General features: G+C 43.2%; 1 protein-coding gene across 1 annotated transcript in view; it reads left to right on the forward strand.

Annotated features, from left to right (window-relative positions):
* Positions 1–22,293, forward strand: part of egln1a (egl-9 family hypoxia-inducible factor 1a) — a 30,009-nt gene that overhangs the window by 4,202 nt on the left and 3,514 nt on the right. Inside the window, exons 2-3 of the mRNA XM_029119772.2 lie at positions 15,792–15,911; positions 17,366–17,502. Coding sequence (XP_028975605.2) covers positions 15,792–15,911; positions 17,366–17,502 — 257 coding nt within the window. The remainder of the gene's footprint in view (positions 1–15,791; positions 15,912–17,365; positions 17,503–22,293) is intronic.

The raw sequence follows: 22,293 nt of genomic DNA on the forward strand, positions 1-22,293 counted from the left end.
AAGACTAAAACTAACACTAAAACTAATAAAAACTAAACTAAAACTAAGCATTTTCAAAAAATAAAAACTAAACTAGCAAACCCACTTTAAAAACTAATTAAAATTAAACTGAATTTGAAAACAAAAAGTCAAAACGAAATAAAAATAAAAACTAATAAAAAATGCCAAACTATAATAACCTTGGTGAGTGGTAGGGCAAAAACTAAAACCTGCACCTCTTTGGGTCCCCGGGACCAGGATTAAGAAACACTGGTCTAAGTATTTGCAAACTTTTTCCATTTCAGTCCAATCAAGTTCTAGAGGCATCTCAAGGATGATCACAGGATGCTTTTGAGCTCTGCTTGGAGTGGCATGGCAAAGGGTCCGAATATCAACATACATTTGCACGTTTTTTACTTTGTCATAATTGTTAGTGTGTGTAGTTTGGTGGCCACATTTGTGTTTTTAAAGAAATGATTTGGAACTCTTACTAAATTCAGGCAAATCACTACTTATTTTCCAATTCTTATGAAATGGTATCGGTTCTTCACTAAATGTCTCTTAATGAGTACTGTGTACAAATACCATGGTTTAAAAAGCATATAAATGTGTTAGCAAAGATTCAGAAGTTTGTTCACACTGCTAGTCTTAAAGCTTTTCATTCTTTGGAATTGCAATTTGGAATAGAGACTTTTCGAACAGTGTTATCTGCATTCAGAGGTCTGTGCAAACATGCATTAGAGGTAATGGAATAATGAGATAAAACTACTGTTACTACATCCAATCATTTCTGTATGTAAGCAATGCTATTAGCTGATACGACTGTAATGTAGAGTTAAACCACTCACCAACCCGAAAAAAGGCTATTTCTAAATGTTGCCGAAAACATTGACTAATCTAAATCTAATTTAAGTAATTACATTCTGGGCTAGATATCAGACAGTTATTCTATATAGTACTACATGAATTTGATTGGAATGTGGCTTGACATCTAGTTTCTTAAGGTTCAGATTGTGGGAATATAATGTGATTGGAATCCAACATAGGCTAAAAATGTTACTTGAACTCTGGGTTACCAAACCTGTTTTTAGGATTGGTTAACTCATGAGGTTACCCAGATCTAAACTGGGTTGTGTAAATCTGCATTGTTTTAAAGTGCAACATTTCAGATATATTTTTTTTAACCTTTTTGTGTTCTTGTAGTGCCTCTGCAATTTGAGATGGCACTTGGGGACTTGCATATCAAGGAGCGTAACTGTTGTTTGGGGCAGTGTTTTACAGCAGGACATCAAGTTGAATGTCCTTATCTGCATCATGTAAGCCTGTATTGTACCTAATATACATGTTAGAAGAACTTGTAGGTAAAAAAAAAAAACTGCTTTGTTTTTGCTTCTATGTAGATTTCTTGGACAGCGTTTAATTCCACAACAACCTGCTCCAGAAACACTGGCCCTCATTTATCAAAAGTGCATACACCAAATTTCCAGCGTACAACTGGCGTACACCCAAAACCACGGTGACTTTGAGATTTATCAATATGGACGTTGGCGTACGGCACTCTCAAATCCTACGCCAGCTCAGGAGGTGGTGTACGCACGTTTTGAGTTAGTGCGGAAATGCGCAAAAAAAAAAATCCTAACGCACTGACAAACTAAAAGATATGATATATTATGACCCACTGTAAAAAAAACAACATAATTACAAACTTCAGTGTTTATTTTGGTGCAACATAGACTTCAAGGTTTAATTTGTGTGACTTTACCAAAGCATTTGATTTATATGTATTCCTTCAGATGCGAGCCTGTGCGCTTTACATGTCGTTTCAGGGTTAGGCCCGGCAGTTGCGCACGGACTGGGTTCAGTAATAAAAGGATTTTAATGACCAAAATATAATTCAGACTGACAAAAAAAAGACATTCTTCTTATTTTTAATAATAATAGAAATAATAATAATAACAACATTCTTCTTCTAAATAACAATAAACGTCAATAATAATAAATATCATGAAATAATAAGACGAATATTACAAATTGTCATGCAATTATTAATGTGAATGAATGGTACTCCACATCACATCATTTATTCCGCTTTTTAAACTGCCAAATGAAACCATTTTATTTATTTCTACCTCCCTGGTGATCGTCTCAATCTCCACGTCAGAGAAGTTTCTCTTTTTTGCCGTCTTCCGTGTGTCCATGGCGTAAAATGAGGGCGTGGGGGAAGCGGAGACTTGAATATATAGGGGCGTGTTATTCTAATGACGATCGTTTTCAGCCGTGGCATTTATCAAAGGCAGGTATTGCGTACACCTGGATTTTAAAGGTACGCACAGCTTCATAAATCAGGCGGTGAGAGGAGTGTAAGCAAAATCTTACGCCAACATATGCGCCCGTTTCTACGCAAGAATGATAAATGAGGGCCAATGTGATGTAAATTTATACACCTTTTCCTTCTTCATAGTTGTTTTTTTCATAAAAAAGGCACAATGTTCTCAAGTCTGGTGGATCGTAGAGTTCTATATCGTGAACCTTTGCCCACAGGGGCTTCGCTCCTATTGGTTTACCCCTCTGCCTATAGGCAGTCACTGAAGATTTAAATATGCAAATCACACCTCTCATGTCACCTCTTCCCTGTCGACATGCCGGTGTAGCGAGCTCGACATGGTGGTTGACAAGCACACACTTTACTGTGCGTGTTTGGGACTGCTGCATGCTCGAGACGGCGCCAAAGGTGAGCCTGTGTGCACCGCCTGCGCCGTCCTCCCTTAACAGGCGAGGAGAGACAGGCTGGCGTACTTCGCAGAGGAGGTCCCTCTCGCTGATGTCCTCTCTGAGGAGGACTCCTTTCAGGAGTTGAGGTCAGAGGATGAGGTGACCGGCTAGGCTATGGCTGAGCGGGTGCGGAGTTGTTCAGACTCTTCCTCTTCGGAGGATGAGGAGGGCCCCCCCCTCGAAGGTAAAGAGCGTCGACCCCCTGGTGGTGAAGGAGGACTTCTTCACTGCCAGCTCTGCTGCTGCCCAGCGCCTGCGCATTCCAATGCCGGTGCCCGCGCCCAGAGGAAGGGGAGGAGCTCTTTGAGGCCGCCCACTGGACACGGGTTCGCCGCCTGAAGCCGACTGCGGCAGAAGAAGCGTGGGGGGCCCCCTCCATGACCCGGGCACCACTGTGGAGGGAAGGCTAGGGACCTTGAGTAAGGGCATTTCGCCCCTGGAGCCCGCCCTGGCGACTTCCCTGGTCCCGGGCCTGAGCACCTGGAGTGACAAGCGCCTGGCCCTGCTGTCCGTGAAGGACCGCGTCTCCGCCAGCAGGAGACGCGGTACACCCTGTCAGTGCAGTCCCTGGCGGCCTGCAACAACGTGGGCTTCCTGGTGGAGTTCGTGGCCGGAATGACTGAGGGTCGCACCTCGCTGTCTCCAGCTGTGAGTGAGATGGTGAGGGTTTTCGGCGGCCATCCTCAAGCTCACTCAGGCTTATTCTCTCTCGGCTGGCCAGGTGATGGCCACATCAGTGGTGCAGGTCAGGCACCTGTGGCTGGCGCTCACCTGCCTGAAGGAGCCGGAGAAGATGCCGTTCCTCAACGCTCCGTTGCAGGAGGACGCGCTCTTTGGCGATACAGTCACAGAGGCCCTGGTGCATCAAAAGAAGGACAGTGAGGAACGTATCCAGTTGGGTCCCCTTCTCCTGGTCCATACTTCCTCTTCAGCACCTGCTGCCCCCCCTGAGGCTTTGGGTTCACGGAGACCTGGGGATCGGCTGCGTCGCTGTCCTCAACATCGCCGTGCCAGGTCTATGAGCGCATTGGAATCTGAGGTGGCTCAACCGGTGCAGCGTGAGGTGAGGGAACCTCGTCCCCCGAGGTCGTCCCTTCCTCCTACCTGCTGGCAGAACGATGGGGACCTGAAGGTCCGTCGGTTCAAGAGGCGCCGTACCTGACTCTTTGGGGGGGGAGTGTCCCTTGGTGACGAGTGGCCTAGGTGACATATGCATCTTCCTCTCCCTTTGTGGGGTGGCTGTTTGTGGTCGGGGCCGAGGAAGCGTACAGTCAATGGCTGGCCACAGCTCCCCAGCTGCGTGCTCGCCCGTCTCTCTGTTTTACTCAGAATGGCATCGGCTATGAACACTGCCGGACACTGAGGAAGGGTTATGCGCAGCAGTTCCACTGCCCGCTTCCCTCGTTCTCAGGGATTGTGGAAACAGTAATGACTTACCAATTGCATTGTGGGATCGTTGACGTGCTGTACGCTGCCTGCTGTTACCTACCTGGCTACCTGCCAAACTTTTTTTTAATTTACTCTATAAAAATTAATTGGTAAATTTCTACTTAGAGTTTACCAATGCCATATTTTTCATCTGTTGACCTCTTACCCAACTTTATTACACCGGGAATCTTTTTGGGCATAATTAACAGAACTACTCACCCATGAACACCTGAGGCTAAGTATCATTAAAATGCCTTATCACTGTAATTGTTGTAGCAACAACACGGAGGAGAACTATCGTCTTCAGGTAAAGATAGCAGAGTTAGAGGCTTGGCTTCTGATGCAAATGTCAGGCAAGGATTATGCTAGTGTAGAAATAGAAAGAAGAAGAAACAATAGTCTTGTTACCCCCCCAGCACAGCTCCTGCAGCCGGGCAAGAACCTTCTCTTGGTCACTGGGAAGAAATGCCGTCAACCAGTTAAACCTGAGTCATTGCTAAATCCAACTGAGACTTTCAACAGGTTTTCCCCACATGAGTCGGTGTCAAGGCCCGAGCCATCATTGGAGGAATATGATCAGCATGCATGTTCTACCGGTGGCCTTGAAAAACTAAAAACTTTAGTAATTGGCGATTCCATTACCCGCAGTATTAGACTAAAGAGTCAGCCGGCGATCGTACACTGTTTACCGGGGGGCAGAAACACCAATGTAGCCGCAAATCTGGGGCTGGTACTAGCGAAGTCTAAAACTGGCAAGTATAGAGAGTACAGAGATATTGTTATTCACGTTGGCACCAACGATGTTAGGATGAAACAGTCAGAGGTTACGAAGCAGAACATAGCACCAGCGTGTAAATTAGCTAGAAAGATGTCGGCATCGAGTAATTGTCTCTGGCCCCCTCCCAGCTAGGGGTGGTGACGAGCTCTACAGCAGACCTGCGCAACTCAATCGCTGCCTGAAAACAGAGTTCTGCCCGTCGCAGGAGGTAGAGTTTGTAGATAACTGGCTTTCTTTTTGGGACTTTTTGGGACTCTAACTACTTTGATGAAAAGATCATCATCATTAGAAAACAAATAACCTCCTTAAATAGTTATGGTCCTCAAAATCTCAGTTGTCCTAAAAATTTCCTGAACCTCCCTGACCAGGTGTCAATGGGGACACTTTAATTTTTTAATACCGTATCGCTCGACACATTCACTAAATTTGTAATGAGTTCTAAACCCACAAATTGTCAGCTAGACCCGATTCCAACAAAATTACTTAAGGAGCTATTTCGTGTGCTAGGTCAGCCAATGTTAAACATAATAAATTGCTCCCTTTCCTCCGGATGTATACCAAACTCACTAAAAATAGCTTCTGACAAGTCAAAGGTATGCTTTGGTGTTCCTCAAGGCTCGGTTCTGGGCCCATTATTGTTCTCACAATATATGCTGCCTCTGGGCGATGTAATCACAATGTACATTTTCACTGTTATGCTGATGACACACAGTTATATATTTCAATGAAGCATGGAATAGCCCCAAAATTTGCTACTTTGGAAGCATGCGTTTCAGATATTAATATTAAATATATATTAAATGCTCGTTTTAGGACCCAAGAAACAAAGAGCGTTGTTAGCAGATCTCTACTGTGAACCTCGACGGCTGCATGGTCTTATCCCCGAAAACTGTAAAAAAAAAAAACCTTGGTGTTACCTTTGACCCTGACCTCTCCTTTGATGAACATATAAAATATGTCTTGAGTTGCTTATTTTTATCTTTGAAAACATTGCAAATATCAGAAACTTTCTATCAAAAACGGATCCAGAAACATTAATCCATGCTTTCGTTTCTTCTAGACTAGATTACTGCAATGCTCTTCTTTCCGGTTACCCTGACAAATCAATAAATAAACTTCAATTAGTGCTGCACATGGCTGCTAGAATCCTAACTAGAACAAAAAATAATTAACACGTTACTCCTGTACTAGCGTCCTTACACTGGCTGCCTGTTAGGGTTAGGGCTGATTTTAAGGTTTTACTGTTAACCTATAAATTAATACATGGACTTGCTCCTACTTACCTCGCTGAAATGATCCAGCCATACATACCTACACGTAACCTACGATCGCAAGATGCAGGCATTTTAATTATACCTCGAATTTCTAAACAAACAGCCGGAGGCAGGGCCTTTTCTCATAGAGCTCCACTACTGTGGAATTATCTGCCAATTAAGGTTAGAAATGCAAACTCAGTGCCAACTTTCAAGTGTCTACTAAAAACTAATCTCTACAGCACGGTTTATAATTAGGTGTAGCCGGGCCCGGGGGCGTGAAGGTGACCAGTAGGCTTGATACTGTCCACCCTTGCTGTCTTGCCAGGTGGGCTCTCGTCGCCACTGGGATGCCCTCCCTCCAATGCCTTTCGGGAGAAGAGTCACTGGCTTGTTGTTGTCTCTCTGTTGCGCACTTGTGCAATTGGGTTGTACGCTGCTGGCAATACTCGGCCCTCTTTCAGGGGGATTGCAGTTGGTGGGTGTCCCTTTGATTGATGCCTGGTAATGTGGGTGGATTGATTTCCTGTCTGTTGGGCCCTGTCCGGGGCCTTCCCCGGGTAGGGCCACAGTGTCGCCGGACCCCCCCCCCCCCCGTCTCAATTCCAAGGTTTTACGCTGCTATATTATTGTGCTGGTGGATATGAGGAATGCACTTCTAACTTTTCTCAGTCTCCTCCAGTTTAAAATTTTAGGAGGAGATGAGGTCCTGGTCCACACCTGCGGAGTACCTGGTTTGGGGGGCCCGTTGCTGTCCCTGTCCTTGTCCATCTGGTCATACTTTTGACCTAGTCTAGAATCAAATAGACTCTGGATTTAGCCCAGAGAAATGTATTTATTATTCTAATTGGACTCTTAATATCTCACCCGGCACTGTCAGAAGAGGACTGGTCACCCCTCTGAGCCTGGGTCCTCTCTAGGTTTCTTCCTAAAATTCGGCCTTCTTAGGGAGGCCGAGCCACTGAAGTTTTTCCTAGCCACTGAAATCCAACACTACTGTTGTTTGCTCCTTGGGGTTTAAGGCCAGGTGTCTCTTCAGATGGGATCACTCTGATCATTAAACTTCATAAACTGATAATCTGGAGGGATTGTTCTGTTAAGTATCTTCATCTCAACTCATCCTCAGGATTCTGGGTTAACTTCTATCTAGATGATCTCTATCTAGGTTTCTACACAGCGCTCCAAGATAAATGTTTCTCTAGGTACAGATCTAGAACCATATAATTTAGAGCTTTTGTTAATTTAGCCAACATTCTTACACTACACATAGAATTGACTAAATGTTCATATTGGTTCAAGTTCCCTGAAACCCAAGGCTGAGAGAATACAGGCAGAAGTGGAGGAGGAAGCTGTTGGGTAACCCAGGCTGAATAGTAAAAGAAGCTGTGGGTAGTGGGTACACAATGACAGCAGACCTATTCTTATCAAGACCCAACTCATGCAAGAAAAACCAATTTCCCATAAAGCATCCTTTATCTTCATCCCCAACATGTACAGCTGTTACCTTATAACCAGACTCAATCTGTAGAAGTGACAGTGGAAAGAAGGATTGTTGAAGTTGTTAGATTTGGAAGTTTAGAGACTGGTCTAAATATTTATTATATTTTGGCCTTACGATGGTCTCCTTTAAGAGTACATAATGTTAGATAATGTGTTCAGATACAGGTTTCAATTATATTGTTTATTAAAACATTTGATTCGTTTTTACAAGTAGGTCAGTTTCCGAAACAGTTTTTGCCCATCCCAAGGTGACTCGGTCCTCATCCTCCTTGGTCCCTCCACTGCTTCAGACACTGAACCACAGCACCCGATTTCTACTCTCTTTGATTTCATCTCAGGCTGTGTTCACTCTTGGACTGCTTCCTACCTGGCAGGCCACTCCTACCAGGTGTCAATGGAGAGGACTGGGGTCAGTTACACAGCCTCTTACTACTGGTGTTCCCCAAGGCTCTGTGCTGGCCCTTTTCTCTTTCTATACACCAAGTTACCTGGCTCAGTCATATCCTCACGTGGACTATAATATCGTTACAATGTATTGGCGTCGGAAGGTCTGGGCGTCCAGGGCTTTAGTCTGTATTCGTATTTGTATATAATTTATTAGTAGTTGATTTTTGAAATCCATTTGCCTACGTAAACATAATCATTCAGATTATTAGTATAAAGGTTGGAGTCTGACAAGCGAACAGCACAATTGTGTCAGTCAGCATGTCTACAAGCACTCTTACAGCACATCTTCCCTACCTTTGGATATTATAAGACAAACTTTTAGAGTGGAAAGGCCTGCCTGCTACAGGAGATGTCCATCATGTTTGTCTGTACAGTGTCCTCCTCCCGGAGAACAAAGAACATTGGTGTGACCCTAGACTGCATGTTGTCGTTCTCTGCTGACATCTAAGCAGTGACTCACTCTTGCCGATAACTAATTGATTGATTAGAATGCACTTTCTAGTAAGTGTACGGCTGTTTCTTTTTGATCTTTTAAAATGTGTGCTTTTGCTGTAAGTCGCTATGGATAAGAGTGTCAGCTAAATAACTCAAATTTGATAGGTTTCAATAACTTTATTTTAACATGTAATTGTAATTCCCGTGATAATAAATTTCTTTAGCAATTTCTCATTTTTCTATAAAATGTCCCTTCATATCTATACGTTTGTTCTCTATTTGTAGCTTCTAAGACAATATTTTCCATGAACACAATATCGAGTTGGATCTTTTAATGCTTGTTTTGATGCTTTTTCACAAACCCATTTTAAACAGTCATTTTACAACTTATCGGATGTTTGGTTCATAGGACATACATTATCTGACAAAAACAAGGAACCTGTACTTTGTAGCCACCTATATTCTCAAAAGTAACTACAATTAACTCCCCAAATCAAATCTCCATCACATGTATTTCATCTTTGCAATGAGGTTTATAAGGAGGTATGTTCCCAGCTGTCGTGGTGAAGGCCTGTGTGTGGGAAATGATGCAACTCTGCCTGCTTCCTGACCCCCTGATCTTTCTCTCTGAACAACCCTGTGAACCCATTTCTCGGCTTTGTCTCTCTGAAGCATCGTGTGACCCCAGCGCCGTCTCTGCCATGAGACCACACCCCTCCCTCACACACCTGTTGCTTACCTGCAGACAATGTCAGAGGTCATTGTCTGAATTGCAAGTTTCGATTTGAGTAGTTGTCAACAGGTGTCCTCCCTGTCTGTGGTGATCTACAGAACTGAGTTGAGCCTTTGCTAGGGAAGTGACCCTGAACGAATGTTAGGCTTGAACCTAACCCCTGAGCTCTAACACTTGGGACGGTGAGACACAGAAGTTGGGTTACCATGACAAATCTAGTAGTTCTGGGTAAAGTTGTCTGCATTTTCTTAAAAATTATAAAATGTTATTATTTTACTTTACTTGTCATCTTTTTAGTGTGTACCACCTTATCCCACTTCACATTGTAATTTATCCATTAAATATGAAGAGCTTTAGCTATTACCTCATAATTAATCTGGTAAATGTGAAGTGCATCGTGCATTTTAAACATGAACATACATTTACCTGAAAATCCCCAGAGAGCTGATCCTGGTAGGTTTTCTTCCGTGTGTGTGTACTGCAGGTCCCTTAGAATTGGCCAGGACTGTGTCACTATCTCATGTCTCTTGGAGCAGTGGTCAGCTCTCTGTGTGTACTGCAGATCCCTCAGAGCAGTGGTCAGCTCTGTGTGTGTACTGCAGGTCCCTCAGAGCAGTGGTCAGCTGTGTGTGTGTGTACTGCAGGTCCCTCAGAGCAGTGGAATGCTCTGTGTGTTTGCTGCAGGTCGCTTGTAGCAGCGTTTCTCAATTGGACACCACCCAAACTTAGGTTGCTAAATGCTTTCAGTGGGTTGCGGACATGTGTAAAAATGTTTTATAATTAACCAATTTTATTTTGAGTGGCCACTAATATATTCACACAGGTAGGAAGTTCATCTTTTTGCATATTGTTGTTGGAGATATGCAGGGATCTGGAGTGTCAGAGCACATGCCATAACAGGCGTAAATATCCACTCAACACAATACCTCTGTAAAAGATTATTTCATAAGCACGTTTAAGTCGTGACATTTTACAGCTAGTTAAGGTGTTTTGCGCACCAATGATTCGGCAGTATTTAGGCAGTTTGACAGTGTCATGAAATCTAGCCTGATTTGCCAGGAATGCAGTCAGGCATAGCAATTTCATCTAATTCAAATGGGATGGTGCTATCCAGAGCAGCAAATACAAAGATAGCTAGCTAGTCTTGTTGTTGCCTTGATGTCTGCAGTAATATTACATTAGACTGCTCTGCTTCTGTGCACACAATCTACATGTACAATCTACAGTTGCTCCACATTTAGGTTCAGAATATCAGTATTATTCTGTACAAAAAATGAAACTTAAATAGAACTGACTGGAGGAGATTGGACACGAATACACTCAAAAGCACAATGGGTCTGAAATTGATGGACACTTTCTTTTTACATTTTCATTGCAGTATCTTTTCATAAATAAATAAAAGCCAGTGACCAATTTAAAACCTCTTGTAACCCAACTTTGGTTTGTGAGCCACCAGTTGAGAACCTCTGCCCTTAGCTAGTAAGGAGTGAATTATAGGCTAGTCTAAAGAGACCTTCCAGTGCCACCAACATGCCCAGTGATTTATATATTGATGAAAGGTTGTGTATACATCTCGTCTCACATTGAAAAAGAAGAGATAGATGAATAGACTTGGTGGAAAACGAGAGATTAATGAATAAATTAGAGAGCGGAACCGTGAGTAGACTAGATGAAAATGGAGAGAGATGAATAGATTACATGGAAAAGGAGAGAGAGATGAATAGATTACATGGAAAAGGAGTCATGGGTTAAGTTTGACCTTATTATGCTCAGGTACTATGAACATCACCTCCCATGATGCAGTAGTGAGATCACAGGTTATGGAGGGTTAATCTCTAAGCAGGGATACAACTGAAAGTAGGCTTCGTTTTGCTGGATGTCTGTAGTCCACTTTGCACCAGAAGCATGACTGACTGAATCACATGCTACAATGCTGACAGAAGTGTGTGTGTGTGGTCAACTTCCCCATTCTGTTTCCTACAGGATGTCTCCCAAATAGAAACACTTTTCCCTATATAGTGCACTAGTTCAAACACTTTTCCCTATATAGTACTACTTTTAACTAGAGCCCATAGACAGGTTTCCTGAGTATACACCCCCCCCACCTCCCCCGTTTCAACTTTGGAACAATATGCAACCAAATGAGGTAACACCCAGGAATGCTGTATGCACTAATTTGAACCCTGACAAAGCCTGAGCAGAGGACAGCAGTTTAAACTGTGACCGTTCAGTTTCAGCCACCATACACCACCTGGTCTGAACACTGTCTTATACACACACACACACACACACACACTGGACAGAGATGTGAGAAAGAGAAAAAAAGGTGAGAAGATAGAAGCGAGAGAGTTAATTATGGATCCACTTACCAACCAAGAATTTATAAAATGGCACTAACGCCCAATTCAGCCTCTGTAAAGCCATAGCAACAGTATTACTACCATAGCAACATTGCAAAGACACGCCAGACTAGAGTCACTTGTGGGAACCTGGCCAAGATAATATCACCATCATAGCCATAACAATGTGGTTTGGTACGTATATATGACGTAAAGAAAGTCTCCACTTCATTTTCCCCCCACAATTTGTGGTGCCAGTGCCTTAGAGTTTGATTCATTTAAATTGTGATTGTATTTTTTTTTATGTACACACCATGTTACACACTTTCAAGGGGATTAAAATATATATATGTTGACATTTTGTTTTAAAAATGCTAAGCAAAAATGTAGTAATAATTGGATATAGCTCCGCTTGGTGAAGGCATCTTTTGCTGTAATTAAAGCTTAAATATACTTGATGAAACTCTAGAATGTATCCTGAAATCACTAAAATTGAGTCCAATTAACTTGGCCTGTGATTTTGAAGCTAATTTATTTAACCTGATCTAGTTTCCAGGCTGCTATTATTCAATTATAATATGACAGTTTTGTATTTGTAATATAAGATTTTAACAATAAAAATCCCATTAAAATTGTGGAGTCGTGAGGTGTAGAGAAGGGGGGAGTTGTAGGAGTTTTAGACTCTCCAGGCACTCCTTAGTAAAATCGAGGATCCCGCCCAGCCTCCTTGATCTGTTCTCAGTTGTACAGTAACATTGGACTGAGTCACAATCCACAGCTCCATTTACTGAGGTAACCAAGACAACGAGTTATCCATAGGCAACACATCTTCCTGCACGTATCACACGGTCTACATTCTATTGGCTTATGACATGCATATTTCCACACAATGGCTTGGCTTCGTCATTCTCAGTCTGTGTGGTGGTAACGTCTTTATCTCTGAGCTCAGACCTGTCTTTACTCATAGGTAGACTCAGAATCATTGGTCTCCGAGCTGCTTTTACAAATATGGACAGGAGTACAAATCAAATGAAACTTGATTTATATAGCACAATGACATAAAATGCATTTCAAAGTGGTTAAAAGGTGAAGAGGTGTTAGGCTCGTGAAGTGTTAGGGTGGTGGTGGGGAGGTGTTAGGGTGGTGGTGGGGAGTTGTTAGGGTGGTGGTGGGGAGGTGTTAGGGTGGTGGTGGGGAGGTGTTAGGGTGGTGAAGTGTTAAGGCTGTGGTGGGGAGGTGTTAGGGTGGTGAAGTGTTAAGGCTGTGGTGGGGAGGTGTTAGGGTGGTGAAGTGTTAAGGCTGTGGTGGGGAGGTGTTAGGGTGGTGAAGTGTTAAGGCTGTGGTGGGGAGGTGTTAGGGTGGTGAAGTGTTAAGGCTGTGGTGGGGAGGTGTTAGGGTGGTGAAGTGTTAAGGCTGTGGTGGGGATGTGTTAGGGTGGTGAAGTGTTAAGGCTGTGGTGGGGAGGTGTTAGGGTGGTGAAGTGTTAAGGCTGTGGTGGGGAGGTGTTAGGGTTGTGGGGAGGTGTTAGGGTGGTGAAGTGTTAAGGCTGTGGTGGGGAGGTGTTAGGGTGGTGGGGAGTTGTTAGGGTGGTGGGGAGGTGTTAGGGTGGTGAAGTGTTAAGGCTGTGGTGGGGAGGTGTTAGGGTGGTGAAGTGTTAAGGCTGTGGTGGGGAGGTGTTAGGGTTGTGGGGAGGTGTTAGGGTGGTGAAGTGTTAAGGCTGTGGTGGGGAGGTGTTAGGGTGGTGGTGGGGAGGTGTCAGGGTTGTGGGGAGGTGTTAGGGTGGTGAAGTGTTAAGGCTGTGGTGGGGAGGTGTTAGGGGGAGGTGTTAGGGTGGTGAAGTGTTAAGGCTGTGGTGGGGAGGTGTTAGGGTGGTGGGGAGTTGTTAGGGTGGTGGGGAGGTGTTAAGGTGGTGGTGGGGAGGTGTCAGGGTTGTGGGGAGGTGTTAGGGTGGTGAAGTGTTAAGGCTGTGGTGGGGAGGTGTTAGGGTGGTGGGGAGGTGTTAGGGTGGTGAAGTGTTAAGGTGGTGGGGAGGTGTTAGGGGGAGGTGTTAGGGTGGTGAAGTGTTAAGGCTGTGGTGGGGAGGTGTTAGGGTGGTGGGGAGTTGTTAGGGTGGTGGGGAGGTGTTAAGGTGGTGGTGGGGAGGTGTCAGGGTTGTGGGGAGGTGTTAAGCTGGTGAAGTGTTAAGGTGGTGGTGGGGAGGTGTTAGGCTGGTGAAGTTAAGTTGGTGGTGGGGAGGTATTAAGGTGGTGGGGAGGTGTTAGGGTGGTGGGGAGGTGCGTTAGGGTGGTGGGGAGGTGCGTTAGGGTGGTGGGGAGGTGTTTGGGTTGCTTCAGTGACTGGGAGGGGCTGTATTGTGGGGTTCATGGGTTCTGGGGTCGTGGGCACATTCATTGACAGTAATTTCCTGTAAACCAGACTAGACAAACCCCCCATGCAGCGTAAGCAGACACACACCCAGACATGTTTATAGAGGTGCTGACTAACGAATAAATAAATACAAAGGAAGTTACACACACTGAGGCAGTTTAGCCAAAACTGAGCCAGACGCCCAGACAGACTTGTTGTGTACGGTGAGATGTACAGAGAAAGAGGAAGAGATGGAGAGAACGTACGGAGAAAGAGGAAGAGATGGAGAGAACGAACAGAGAAAGAGGAAGAGATGGAGAGAACGTGTGCTTAGGGCAGGAGAGAGAGTGAACTGTGGTAAACCCTTGGCTCCTCTCCAGGGGATGTTTTAATAGTTGTGCTACGTGCGGAGCGTGCTGCTGGAGTGGGGGGAGGGGGGGTGGGGGGCTGGCCCATCCACCAGTAAGACAATCCTCCACCCACCAGGATAAAGGGAACTTCCCCTAAGATCACAGTGGATGTGTGAAGATCTTAGTTCCTGTCAGGGTAGACCGTTCCACTGGTGTATGAAACTGTGTGTCTGTGTGTGTCTGTGTGTGTCTGTGTGTGTCTGTGTCCCCCACACACCATACATACGTTTACACACACACACACACACCGTATATGCAAATAATTATTTGGTTTGGTTCTATCCATGTCACTAAGTTGTCTAGTCTGCAGAACAAAGACTTAGACAAAATGTTCCTGCTTGTTTGCTTTCAAATGGAATAGTTAGCTAGCAGGTTAATAGGTAATGGACTGAAATTGTCAACATGTGATACTGGTTGTTTTTGCATTTCACCACTCAAAATTGTTTAAATAAGGTCTGTGTTTCATTTGGATTTACCCAGAGTCGGCTTTTTGATAACATGTAAATCTAGTCAAGACAAGGAGATGTTTGTCAACATATTTGCTTCAATTAATTCTCTAAAAATGTATTTGCTTATATTTAGCCAATATTGCTAAAAGTCCACTTGTCCTATAGATATTTACATGGTTATGAAAAGGCGAGGTAGTCTAACGCTACACTAAACACACAACTTATTTGGAGAGGATCTAGAAATCCCCTACAGAAGAAATGAATAGTGTTAGAACAGAGACATTTTTCCAGATTTATGCAAAGATTTATGGGGATTCTAGATCCATTTCCAGGACTCCATTATAGAACTAGTTGAGAATCCAGGATGCTGGGCTGCATTCCAAGGTGTGTTGACCGTCTCTGACGCTCCTACGCCTGTTAACAATCCCTCTCAAAACGATCAGTGTCAAGACAATGCTTTCCATACGTCCATGTTGCTGTCCTAATAATCAATTGTATTTATCCACTCGCATGTTATTTCCTTTTGTTTCCAGCCTAGCATTAATATTGTTACAGTACTTCAAGGATCAGTTGAAGCATAGCGGTTAGACTCTCAATTCTGAAGGAGTTACATAGACTATGTATATAAATCTTACCAACATCGCAGACTTTGCAGAAGAGACAATATTATTTGTCTGGTATCATTTTTATCATCATGTATATAGGACGTCTAAGTAATTGCCAATTGAAAACCTAAAAAGCAGCTGGTTTTTGTTATTTCAGTTCATTTTTGATGTGACTGTTGACATTCTTATCACTCTAGTTAGGAAATGAAGTTATTCCTGTGACCCTTTAGTATTATTTTGATAACATTGTCTTAAGAACATTACTGATAATGCATTCAGGAATTGTATCACTCAGGGCTCATTTTGCTTCCTTCTAGGCGATGGTGGCATGTTACCCGGGCAATGGGACCGGATATGTCAGACATGTGGATAACCCAAACGAGGACGGGCGATGTGTAACCTGTATATACTACCTGAATAAAGACTGGGATGCCAAGGTAAGACTCTCATATTAAGGGAATATTACTCTGTTCATTAACCTTAAAGATATGGAACGTTACTGATATGGAATATCAAAGAAATGGTTTAGTCCTTGACAGACTGATTGTGGTTAGAGTATCAGATGGGTAACCAAAATGTTACTAGTTTGGATCTCCAAGCTGGGAACGTGTCTTTCTGTAAATTGGTACAGATAAGAGCGTAAGCTAAATCACTAAATGGAAAACACTAACATTTAAAATACAGATATTTCAATTCATGCAAGCTCTAGAATGCAGACTAGCCTAGCTCTAAGAATGCAGACTAGCCTAGCTCTAAGAATGCAGACTAGCCTAGCTCTAAGAATCAGAGATGGGGACAAGTCACACATGGTCAAGTCCAAGCAAGTCTCAAGTCTTAACCATCAAGTCTCGAGTGAAGTCACAGTTCAGATAAATCAAGCAAGTCAAGTCAAGGGTTTACCCTAAGCAAGTCAAGTCGAGGCCTTATAAGTTTCAAGTCACAGTACTAAAATAAATAGAGGTAAATTTTTTCGATACATATTTATTTTTGCACAGAAAAGATTAACTACATTTGCTATATATGAATCATATGCATATCCGTGCTACATTAATATCTGAACATAAAATTAAATTGTGTTTTTTACAAAAAATAAATAATATGCAACCAAGGCCAAGTTATGACAAACAGAAAAGATTAATTAATTACATTAGTAACTTAATCGTTATAGATCTTAGTGAAACTGAATATAAAGAGATTACTTTCTTACCTTTCCTTGTGGTTCTTAAAATGACATCTTGTGTTGCATATTTAGCATCTGGCAAATCTTTTTTTATTCACACGGTCCAGTTCAAAGTCCTTGTATCCAAACGATACTATTTGTGGAGCTCGACTAACGTTACTGTCTGCCATGTTTGGCGCGGTTTGAATTGTGCAGCGTTTAAGGCACATATGCTGATTAGTGGTGCTGACGTCACAATATATACAAATTATTATTCTAAGTTCAAGTCATTGTCGAGTCTTCCACTTCAAGTCAAGTCAAGTCTCAAGTAAATTGTTCTCAAGTCAAAGTCAAGTCAAGTCATTTTCATACTTTAATCAAGCAAGTCACAAGTCCTGAAAATTGTGACTGGAGTCAGACTCGAGTCAAGTCATGTGACTCGAGTCCCCCACCTCTGCTAAGAATGCAGTCTAGCCTTGCTCTAGGATGCAGACTAGGCTAGCTCTAGAATGTGAACTAGGCTAGCACTAGAATGCGGACTAGGCTAGCACTAGAATGCGGACTAGGCTACCTCTAAAATACAGACAAGATTTAGAATACAAAGTAGCGTGTTAATGTTCTTCCAATCTATCATTTAGCCTTTCTTTGGTACGGCCGATTTGATTTCTTCCTTTCTTAAAACATGAGGTTATTAAGAGTGAATGAATGATGAATGAGTCTCTTGTGTTCTAGGAACATGGGGGTGTTTTGCGTATCTTCCCTGAGGGGAAAGCTCAGTTTGCCGACATCGAGCCAAAGTTTGACCGGTTGTTGTTGTTCTGGTCAGACAGAAGGAACCCACACGAGGTCCAGCCGGCACAGGCTACCAGGTCAGTGACTAAGAACACACCTTTAAAGCCTCTACCATACCTGACCTCTGACCTATACCTAATGACCCACACTGACCTTTGACCTGTACTTTATCATAGACTGACCTATAGTTTATCACACACCCTGATCTCACATCTGTAGCTTTTTACACCTCCTGACATGTTGTTTATAATGCAATCCTGACCTGTAGCTTATTATTCATCCTGACATTTAGCCTATCAAACATCCTGACCTGTAGCTTATTATTCATCCTGACATTTAGCCTATCAAACATCCTGACCTGTAGCTTATTATTCATCCTGACATTTAGCCTATCAAACATCCTGACCTGTAGCTTATTATTCATCCTGACATTTAGCCTATCAAACATCCTGACCTGTAGCTTATTATTCATCCTGACATTTAGCCTATCAAACATCCTGACCTGTAGCTTATTATACATCCTGACATTTATACATCCTGACATGTTGTGGAAATCCACGCAGAAGCCAGGTAAGTCTTCATACCATTAAGTGAACCTTTATTCATATATGCATAGATGAAGAAGCAATCTTTCACAATGAATGCATCAGCTTACTTGCCGTCCACAAGACTTGCCCCTGGTTAAACATCCATTATCCTTACCAACCAGATGGGCTACTAAAACAATTAACACAGTTAAATGAGCTTCCTGCTCTCTGCATATTTTAACTGACAGGCAGTGCTGTAATCAGTTCTCCCTAATCAGTTGTCTCTACTTTTCCTGGTTAATAAACAAGTTAGAACTGAAAGTATAAGGTTTAACAAAACTGTTATCCACACATAGCCTGACCTATAGCTTATTACACATTCTGACATAACCTGACCTGTAGCTTATTACACATTCTGACATAACCTGACCTGTAGCTTATTACACATTCTGACATAACCTGACCTGTAGCTTATTACACACTCTGGCATAACCTGACCTGTAGCTTATTACACATTCTGACATAACCTGACCTATAGCTTATTACACATTCTGACATAACCTGACCTTTCATTTATCACTCTAAAATCTTCATTATCTAGAACACTCATACATCACCTGTCCTGAATACACACACACTCTGAACCTTGAGACGCATATTGTCTGACACCTACCTGCACTGATCCGTCGTGTACAGTAGGGAGAACAAGTATTTGATACACTGCCGATTTTGCAGGTTTTCCTACTAACAAAGCATGTAGAGGTCTGTCATTTTTATCATAGGTACACTTCAACTGTGAGAGACGGAATCTAAAACAAAAATCCAGAAAATCACATTGCATTGATTTTTTAATAATTAATTTGCATTTTATTGCATGAAGTAAGTATTTGATCACCTACCAACCAGTTAGAATTACGGCTCTCACAGACCTGTTAGTTTTTCTTTAAGAAGCCCCCTCCTGTTTTCCGCTCATTACCTATATTAACTGCACCTGTTTGAACTTGTTACCTGTATAAAAGACACCTGTTCACACACAGACTCCAACCTCTCCACAATGGCCAAGACCAGAGAGCTGTGTAAGGACAACAGGAATAAAATTGTAGACCTGCACAAGGCTGGGATGGGCTACAGGACAATAAACAAGCAGCTTGGTGAGAAGGCATTAACTGTTGGCGCAATTATTTGAAAATGGAAGAAGTTCAAGATGACGGTCAATCTCCCTCGGTCTGGGGCTCCATGCAAGATCTCACCTCATGGGGCATCAATGATCATGAGGAAGGTGAGTTATCAGCCCAGAACTACACGGCAGGACCTGTTCAATGACCTGAAGAGAGCTGGGACCACAGCCTCAAAGAAAACCATTAGTAACACACTACGCCGTCATGGATTAAAATCCTGATGCAAGGTCCCCCTGCTCAAACCAGCGCATGTCCAGGCCCGTCTGAAGTTTGCCAATGACCATCTAGATGATCCAGAGGAGGAATGGGAGAAGGGCATGTGGTCTGATGAGACAAAAATAGAGCTTTTTTGTCTAAACTCCACTCGACGTGTTTGGAAGAAGAAGAATGAGTACAACCCCAAGAACACCATCCCAATCGTGAAGCATGGAGGTGGAAACATCATTCTTTGGGGATGCTTTTCTGCAAAGGGGACAGGACGACTCCACTGTATTGAGGGGAGGATGGATGGGGCCATGTATTGCGAGATCTTGGCCAACAACCTCCTTCGCCCAGGAAGAGCATTGAAGATGGGTCGTGGCTGGGTCTTCCAGCATGACAACGACCCAAAACACACAGCCAGGGCAACTAAGGAGTGGCTCCGTAAGAAGCATCTCAAGGTCCTGGAGTGGCCTAGCCAGTCTCCAGACCTGAACCCAATAGAAAATATTTGGAGGGAGCTGAATGTCTGTATTGCCCAGCGACAGCCCCAAAACCTGAAGGTCTGTATGGAGGAGTGGGCCAAAATCCCTGTTGCAGTGTGTGCAAATCTGGTCAAGAACTACAGGAAACGTATGATCTCTGTAATTGCAAACAAAGGTTTCTGTACCAAATATTAAGTTCTGTTTTCTGATGTATCAAATACTTATGTCATGCAATAAAATGCTAATTAATTACTTAAAAATTATACAATGTGATTTTCCGGATTTTTGTTTTAGATTCCGACCCTCACAGTTGAAGAGTACCTATGATAAAAATGACAGACCTCTACATGCTTTGTAAGTGGGAAAACCTGCAAAATTGGCAGTGTATCAAATACTTGTTCTCCCCACTGTATGTCACTCTGACACAGCTGCTCTTCTTTCATTAGGACCTCTACCGCTGTCTCACAGATATGATGTCACGCTGACACTTGATCTGGTTTCATAAATTGGCTTTACAATTTGCAATCTTGAAATAGATGACATCACTCTTCATGCCTGCTTCCAAAACACACTGCCAGGACACTCTGGCTCTATTAACCCTTCCACTGCCCAAGGCTTCTCCTCTCACCAGCAGTATGAAGGCTCCCTCCTCTAGCCTGAGTACAGAGGGATTAGTCCTCCTCTAGCCTGAGTACAGAGGGGTTAGTCCTCCTCTAGCTTGAGCACAGAGGGATAAGTCCTCCTCTAGCTTGAGCACAGAGGGATTAGTCCTCCTCTAGCCTGAGCACAGAGGGATTAGTCCTCCTCTAGCCTGAGCACAGAGGGATAAGTCCTCCTCTAGCCTGAGCACAGAGGGATTAGTCCTCCTCTAGCCTGAGCACAGAGGGATTAGTCCTCCTCTAGCCTGAGCACAGAGGGGTTAGTCCTCCTCTAGCCTGAGCACAGAGGGGTTAGTCTTCCTCTAGCCTGAGCACAGAGGGGTTAGTCCTCCTCTAGCCTGAGCACAGAGGGGTTAGTCCTCCTCTAGCCTGAGCACAGAGGGGTTAGTCACTATGTTTAATTCCACTTGCTTTGGCATCCTGGACTCTGTTGCTCCTTTTAAAAAGTGGTGAGCAAAAGAGGTCAACCCTGGCTGAATAATGTCACCCATACTCTCAGACAGGCAGAAAAGCAGAGAGAAAAAGGACAAGTGTCATATGAAATTTGTAGAGATTGTTTAATTCAACCAGGCCCACACAGGCTTCGCGCAGCAGCTCAAACATCTAAAAATGCGTAGCTACGCCTATGTCAACCACAGAGCCGCACAAACAATGATTGGTTGGGTGGCGGAGGGAGGGTTTTTCACAGAGTATGGTGAGGAACAACAACCTGATAAGGAACAAATATGTAAGAATAAAGAAGAAATTGAATAGTTAAAGTGGCAATGCAGGTGGGAAAAAGGCACCTCTATTTTATATAATGCTTTCTTGGCTCTCCGGGCACACAAAAACACTGAAACTGACTCCAGTTTTGGCGAGAACACAAACGTTTTTCATGTTGCCAAATTCAGTGTTGATTTCTTCTACTACAATGTTGGCTTATAGGCCAGTAAAGATTGAAGAATCGTATTTGCAACACAGGAAACAAAAACTTAGTTGACGTTTTTCTCAATACAGAGAGTTGTGGCCATGACAGGGTCTTCATCCTGGGTCTTGACACGGTGGCTTGGAGGCCTCTCCAGGTCTCTGTCTAACCATTAGACAATCAGGCAAAGCTGAAAATTTGACTTGTCACAGAAGATGACCGTACTCTATTACTCTACGGTCCAATTCTTATGGTCTTTTGCAAACTTCAGCCTGGCTCTTCTTTGCTTCTCATTGATGATGGGCTTTTTTCTAGCTTTACACAACCTCAGCCCTGCCCCTAGGAGCCTGTTTCGAACGGTCCTTGCCATGCACTTCACCGCAACTGCTGTTTGCCATTCTATCTGTAGGTCACTTGATGTCATCCTACAGTTGTTGAGTGACATTTGAATGAGTTGGTCATCTCGGGCAGTGGACAGTCTTTTTAGCCCTCTGCCAGTCTGTAACTTTGTTGTCCCCAATGTCTGTTGCTTGACCTTGTTCTTATGAACCGCAGTCTTAGAAATTTTCAGGATGGAAGCAACCTGATGCTCACTGTATCCCTCTGCCAGTAAAGACAGAATTGAACCCTTCCTTTCCTCACTCAAAGCTTTTCTTTTCAACTCTTTCGTCATGCTGAATAGTTATTTTTTAATTCAAATTCAAACCTTTGTATTACAATTATTACGTTTAAATCTATAATCTAATATTTTGTCTATGATTTCACCCTCCAAATATTTTCAGAATATCAATAAACAATTGCTTACTTTGAAAGGGCTTCATCAGATTTACATGAAATGGAAAAGCAGCATCTCCAACGATGACATGGGGATGGTGACTCCTATCCCAGGAAGGTTTGCAGGTGGAGGGATAGCAACT

The sequence above is a fragment of the Esox lucius genome, chromosome 5, assembly GCF_011004845.1.
Source record: "Esox lucius isolate fEsoLuc1 chromosome 5, fEsoLuc1.pri, whole genome shotgun sequence".
NCBI lineage: Eukaryota > Metazoa > Chordata > Actinopteri > Esociformes > Esocidae > Esox > Esox lucius.